General features: G+C 42.1%; 1 protein-coding gene across 2 annotated transcripts in view; it reads right to left on the minus strand.

Moving 5' to 3' along the window:
* Window positions 1–657: 657 nt before the first annotated feature.
* Window positions 658–7,468, minus strand: part of Efcab1 (EF-hand calcium binding domain 1) — a 19,262-nt gene continuing 12,451 nt past the window's right edge. For both annotated transcript variants that reach the window (XM_026777631.1, XM_005370373.3), the window contains one exon: window positions 658–2,908. In XM_026777631.1, the coding sequence (XP_026633432.1) occupies window positions 2,849–2,908 (60 nt within the window). In that variant the 3' untranslated portion in view covers window positions 658–2,848. The remainder of the gene's footprint in view (window positions 2,909–7,468) is intronic.

Here is a 7,468-nt window from a genome sequence, read left to right on the forward strand (position 1 = left end):
GATGATTGACGTAATAGGGCCTAACTCACTGTGGGCAGTGCTACTCCTGGGCAGGTGTCTCAGGGTGATATAAGAAATCAGGTCGAGCAAGCCGCGAGGAGCAAGTAAGCAGCATCCTCCACGGCTTCCGTTTCAGTTCTTCCCTCCAGGTTCCTTTCCTTCCCAAGTTGATTTTGGCCATGGTCTTTATCACAGCAGCAGAAAGCAAACAGTTATCAGCTATCGTGGTAAAAACCAATGACACAAATCACCCATAGAGAGGAAGTGGGAAGACCGCTCTTACCAGTGATGAGACTGATGGTCTCTAGAGCAGGAGCAGCTCTGTGAGAGCCACGGGACCACACATGATCTCAGTGCAGCGATTTACTTCCAAACCCACTCCAGGAAAACCAGCGGTGAAGCACGTGAGATGGGCCTGCGGGGTGTTCACCGTGAGCTGATATCACAGCAAACACTAGAGTAACTTAACTGTACACAATGACCTGACACATGGAAGGCGAGACAAGCCAGGCGGTGGACAAACCCTAACCACCCTGAGAAGTGTTCCCAAGGCGGCATCTCGGAGAGATGCAGGTTTCCACACAACCACACGCAAAGCTGCACATGTCGAGAGGAGCACAGCCACAGGCCTCGGAAAACGGAGAGGACTCATCAGAGTATTCATCAGTATTTTATTCTTTTAGCTCTTTAGTTTCCTTAAGCCTGTGGATTTTTTTTCAATGAACTGCAATTGCACAGAAAGATGCAAGAAACTGAAGAAAGGCCCCAGCTGTGTGCTGTGCAAATCTATAAAAACGACCAACAATTTTATATATGTGAAAAGCTCAGTGTTGCTATACTCCAGGGAATTTTAGTGTCTAATGGTAGAAGGACATACAAAACTAACAAAATTATGCTCATGGTTGATGGAAAAAAAGAACCCTCACAGCATTGGTGGAGGTGTATATTAGGACAGCCACCAGGAAAGAGGGCAGCGAAGTGGAAACAGAGCTACCGAATGAAATTCAGTCTATCACTCAGAGAGACGCCGGGATCTTGTGTTCATTTCACAGCGTTCTCATGGTACAGCAAACCGTCTGCCATTAGACAAACAGAAAAGGACGATGCCATCATGATCTACATACATGTATCTCATATACATTACAAGTGAAATGTTAGTCAGCCTTTAAGATAGGATTTTTTTTAAGATAGGATTTTATATAATTTGCAATACTGTGGATAAGCTGGGCTCTACAAAAGCACAACATGCTGCACACAGGGGAAAATGAGTCCTATAGAACCTTGTTTTTATGTGAACTTAAAGCTGAGAATCTCACAGCAGCAGAAAGTAGGTTGGTGAGTAGCTGCGACCATCAATAAGTGGAAAGGAGGGGGTATTAGGTGTACTGGATTTCAGTAATTCAATGGAAGATACGGTCAATGCACCTGAAACCATGAGGGCAGACTGCACTAGGCTAGACAAATGTGTGTTGACAGGTATCCTACTAAACTTTAAGTAGTAATTGTTTAGTCGAATACACGTATACGCATTATGTACACCTTAATTACACATCATTTTTGGCTGACATTTCCCAATGCTGAATGATGATAGAAATACAAAGATCATTGTGTTTTATTATTCATAACTTTCATAGAAAGAATGCTCATGTAAAGCCCCATATATCAGCATGGTTGATTACTTATTTTACTGATTAGGAATAGTCAATTTCTGTATACAGTATAACCTTTGCACCAACGTAATTTATATATAACAGGAAAGGGGACTTGCTTTTTGACATATTATCTAGAGCTTGTATGCTTCAGGGGTAGGTACCACATTGTCAGCCCCCTTAGTTGCTCTCCTGTGAGTCCCAAGGGGCACAAGGAGCTTAGGAGACCTGGGGAGGAGAGCTCTTTCAGTACCACATGATGGCCACAGCCCCCACAGGAACTTTCGAGATTCCATAGCTGGCAGGCCCCTTTAGAATATAATATGGCGTGATCCCTGTGGGTTGTGCACTGGAAATCCAGGCAGCGTGCAACCATGTCACTACATTCCATATGGAGGTGGTAAAGGGACTACAGCCAGGCTAGCATGGTGTGACACTGGGCGTCATAGCAGAGAGGGCCCTGGCGTCTGACGGCAATGAAGGAGCTGAATGTGCCTCTAGAGACTGATTGAAAGCTGGGCCCGTGGAGAGCGCAGACGTCTCTGCTCATCCAGAAATTAGCTGAAAGCTGGGCCCATCAACAGAGAAGACCTCTCTGCTCATGGACAAGAAGTAATCGTATGGAACTTTACTGGTTTCTAATCCAATCTGAAGTATTTATTGAGGGCCCATTACATGCAAAACGCTAACTGCTGTGGTGGCCATGACAAAATCGTTGCCCTCCAATGCCCATTAGCTGGTGAAGGAAAGCCTCAGAGAAGAAAGCACAACAGACAGGCTCCCCTGACCTTCGTGTTACTGTAGCCCCTAGTGCCTGTCATGTTCATAATCTCTGAGTACCACCCTCATCACTTATTGCTATGAAGGAAACTCTGTAGTTTCAACGATATTTCAGTGTACACTCAAACTGTTTTTGACATGAAGACTATTTGTATCCATAAGTGATGTCTATATAATTTGTTCATTGCTTTGATTGATCTGGAGGTTTACGACAGGTTTGTGTCTTAACAGAGTTCATGTGGTAAAAATAGTTTTTGCAGTGTGAACATGTATTGCCAAACCCAGCGTGTCAGAAAAAGGTCTGAACTAAAACACACACAAATGATGTGAATCTCCCCACAGCATCTCCTGGGCCGAGAAGAACAGATGAACTTCAAATGGCTCCTTCTGTACTTACTCAAATCAATACATTTAGGAAATCATATATCATGGAAATCATGTGGGTCTTTGAATACCTGGGCTTCAAATTCCATCTGGCTCTGTAAGATAAAAGTGCTTAACTTAGTATAAACATTAAAAAGAGACAGAACAAAACAAAGCGCTCCGTGTGTCTCTCTAAAATCTGTAGAGACAGGCTTGTAGGGAACGTGGGCACGATAGCTATTTTTCATTATTGCCTTGATTATATCTGATATTAACTAAAGACCAAGCTGTTGGGTAAGAGATTTTTCTTGTTTGGATTATTGGAGGTGGGAAACCCATCTTAAATCTGGATCACACTTTCTGGTGGTGGTCTATATAAAGGCCATGGAAGAAGGGAGCGTTAGCTCTTTACCTGCTTGCTCCCACTCTCCCTGGCCAGTTGAAGGTTCCACTGAGATTCGACCTATTTCTTTGGGATCATAATGAGCACTGACAGCCAGTCGAGGCATCCAGTCTTGTGAACTAAACAACTATTGGGTTCTTGGACTTCCCATTAGGGGACAGTCATTGTTTGATAGCTGGCCCATTCTAGTAAATACAGTATACATTCAGTCAGTTCTGTTTCTCCAGAGAACTCTAACTAATACAGATTTTGCTGCCAGGAGTGGTTCTAGAGCAATAGAGTTACAAGGATGAATTATATAAGTACCTGGAATAGACTTTCCAATTTGCTAACACCTACAGTTACTGAAGCCTTCGCTAGATGCTTGGAGAGCTCTGAAAATTCATAGTGTAAATTATTTAATAAACTTATTAAAAGAAATTCATCTGATTATCCTTATGTGCCTATTGTGAGAAGCAATGAATTTAGTGACTCTGTATATTAAACTTCTGACAATTTGTGGAAAAATTAGAATAATGATGCTGACTGGTTACTCTTAGCATCTGTTGATAAATTGGCCCAGGGAAAGAATGAGTTGTGTGATAAAATTAACCAACTTCTAGCATCTTAAAATATGGTGAAGGACAGAATCAGGGATAAAATTGAGTGCCTCCAAATGTGCATAAACAGTCAAAAGGCTTCTAAGTGTGCCCTGGAAGATCATCTTTTCTCCAGCAGCCACAGAACTCAAGCTGAAGAAAATCAAACCAAGGCCCATATTTTAAGCCTGGCTAGGCTGAATTACAGGGAAAATTCAAGTCCCAGACATGGAAATGTTGGGGTTTAGAGTAGAGCCATTAATTGGTGAAGAATGGGATCTTATAACTTGGGATAGCTATGTATGAGAGTATCATACCAAGGCTGACAACTTTGACACCTTAGATGCCCGAGGATTTATTTCCTCTGAGGAGGAAATCTCTCCACCCTTAGCATAAGATGTGCCATTCTCCTGACCCCTAACCTTGGGGTCAGAGACACTGCTGCTCAATTGGATGAATTTAAATGTGATGTGTTTAACTGAGCCTGAAAGTAGGCAGCCTTGAACCACCAAACACAGTGATTTTAGCTATTGTAATTGGCAGCATAGGCAAAGTAATGTCTGTAATGCCTGTCCTATAATGAGTAGCATGGGCAAATTGATTTTTATGGTGGAATAGCTTGTATGGATCGTTGATACTTGTTAATCAGCCATGATGTTCCACATAAGGAAATTAGTCCTTTATTGTATGTTAACCCAACAGTGACTTTCCCTGAAGGAGATATCAGGCAAGACAATACTGCTGTCTCCCAGAGCCCACCAATACCTCTAGACCTATGACCAGACTTAGGGCCAGTCAGGCTCCTAAATGGGAGATAAAGAGTGTAGTTCATGAGATGTGTGCTACACCACTAAAGAGCTTAGTAACTCAATTCATTCAATCAGATGTCTGGGGAATATCTATGAGAATGGATTTTACAGGTAAGGGATAACGGTGAAAGGAACATAGAACTAGATAAAGATGAATTTATTGATAACAGCCTACTGAGTGGAGATCCTAGGTTTAAAATGGAAGCTCATTGAGTTAAGAAAAAAACATAAACAAAAACAAACAAAAAAAAGCCAGGGTCAACAGCCTGATTGAATAGTTACCCAAAGATTTGTCAAAGATGGCCTCCTGAAAAGGAGTCCAAGATATCTGATATCCCTTGACTGAGTATTGATGAAGAATTTAAGTGCTCAGGGAAATCACCATGCTAGAGTGGGCATGCTGTGTAAAATCCAACCCTCCACCATAGGAAGTCCCAGAAGATATGGCCTTCACTAACCCTTGCTATAAGATGCAAAATGATGGGAGGGGCACTAACACATTCTAACAGGTTTGTCTTCACCCCTTTCCTTGTGTCAGACCTTGGAGTCAGGGACTGCTGCTCAGCTGGATAAATTTATATGTAATGGGCTTAATTGAACCTGAAAGTAGGCAGCATTGAATCACCAAAGAAGGTGATTTTAGTTATTGTAATTGGCAGCATAGGCAATGCAATGTCAGTAATGCCTGTTCTATAATGAGTAGCATGGGGAAATTGATGTTTATAATGGAATAGCTGTATGGATCTTTGATACTGGTTAATCAATCATGATGTTTTCAGTCATAAGATAGATAAGTCCACTGCAGTTTTATTTGATCTGTATACCAAGAAAATGTCTCAAACAAATGAAAGAAAGGTTATGTCAGATTGTGGCAAGAGGCCTATGAACCACTTTCCAGACTCGAGCCAGTTTGCAGAAGCAGAACCCTTTGAATGAAGGAATAGCCGGGTGTTTGTTAAAATACCTAAGAGTTTTACTGTTAGCTTTTCCCAAGTGCTTCCTCAGAGGGACATATGACCTTTTTATATTGGGAAAAAGGAGACTTTTAAGGGTGTATTAGGTACTGGTTCTGAATTGACACGAATTCTGGGAGAGCTCAAGAAACATCGTGGCCACTCGCTATAGGTTTATGGAGGTTAGATGACTAATGGAGTTTTGACTGAAGTACAACTCACAATAGGTCTAGTACATCCCCAAACTCATTCTGTAGTTATTTCCCAGTTCCAGAATGTATAATTGGGCTAGAAATACTTCAACATTGGCAGAATTCTCACAGTGGTTTTCTGACCTGTGAAGTGAGGGTTATTATGGCTGGAAATTCCAAATGGAAAGCATTGGAGTTGTCTCTACCAGGGATGAAGAGCATAAGACAGTATTGCATCTCATGAACTCCAGAAGTTAGTGCCACCATTAAGGACTAAGATGCAGGGGTAGTCGTTTACTTCTTCCCTTAACTCTCCTATCTGGCCAGGACAAAAGACAGATGGTTTATGGAGAATGACAGTTGAATGGTTGGTGACTCCTGATGCAGTCACTTTGCCAGATGTGGTGTCCTTACTTGAGCAGATTAGCTCATCTTCTGGTGTGTAGCTAATGCTTTAGCAAATGTCATTTTCTTGGTACCTGACCATAAAGAGGATCAAAAGCTATTTGCTTTCAGTTGGCAAGACCAACAGCATGCCTTTAGTTTTTACTTCAAAGTCCTTGGACTTCCCACAGGGCAAGGAACCCTGATTGCTCTTTGGGCTGACTAGGGAAGGGGACTTGATTGGGGGAGAGGGAGGGAAATGGGAGGCAGCAGCAGGGAAGAGACAGAGATCTTTAATAAATAAATAAATTAATTAATTAAATAAAAAAAAGATATATCGACTCTCCAGCTCTGTGCCAAAACTTAGTTTGAAGTGACCTTGATCACTTGTCTCTTCCACAAAATGTCACACTGGTTGACTATATTAATGACATTATGTGAACTGGACCAAGTGAACAGGAGGTAGCAACCACTTTGGACTTGTTGAAGACATATTTATGCATCAGAGAATGAGAAGTAAATCCAACAAAAATTCAAGGGCCTTCTTCCTCAGTGAAATGTTTAGCAGTGTAGTAGTATGGGACATGTAGAGGTATTTCTCTAGAGGTTAACGTTAAGTTATTGCATGTGACTGCCTCCACCACCAAAAATTAAGCCCAAATTTAGAGGGTCTATTTGGATTCTGGAGAGAGAATAGTCTTCACTTGAACATGTTACTTGAGCATATATACCAAGAGACTTGAAAATCTGTTAGCGTTGAGTGGGTCCTAGAACAGAGAAGGCTCTTTAATAGGTCCAGGTTGCTGTACAGTCTGTGCTACCACCTGAAGCATATGATCTAGCAGACCCAATGGTACTTAAGGTGTCAGTGGCAGATACTGATACTGTTTGTAGCCTTTAGCATGTGTCTAGGGGTGAGTCATAGAGAAGACCTTTCCGATTTTGTAGGAAGGCCCTACCATCATCTGCAGACAATTACTCTCGCTTTGAGGGACAGTAGCTTGACCTGCTACTATTGAGCTTTAGCGAAAACAGAACATTTGGCAGTGGGCTATCAAGTTAACCCTGTGACTTGAGCTGCCCATCACAATCTGGGTATTATCTAACCCACAAAACCATAAAGTAGGCTGTGCACACCAGCAGTCCATTAGGGACCAGAAGTGGTATATACATGATCAGACTGAGCAGGTCCTGCAGGTACAAGCAAGTTACATAGAGAAGTTGCTTCAAAGCCTGTGGTTTCTACTCCTGTTACAGTGCCATCTACTCCCATGCATATACCTGTAGACTCAGGCAGTATGCCATAGAAGCAGTTGAAAGAAGAAGAAGAAGAAGGAGGAGGAGGAGGAGGAGGAGGA

This window comes from Microtus ochrogaster, unplaced genomic scaffold (genome assembly GCF_000317375.1).
Source record: "Microtus ochrogaster isolate Prairie Vole_2 unplaced genomic scaffold, MicOch1.0 UNK77, whole genome shotgun sequence".
NCBI lineage: Eukaryota > Metazoa > Chordata > Mammalia > Rodentia > Cricetidae > Microtus > Microtus ochrogaster.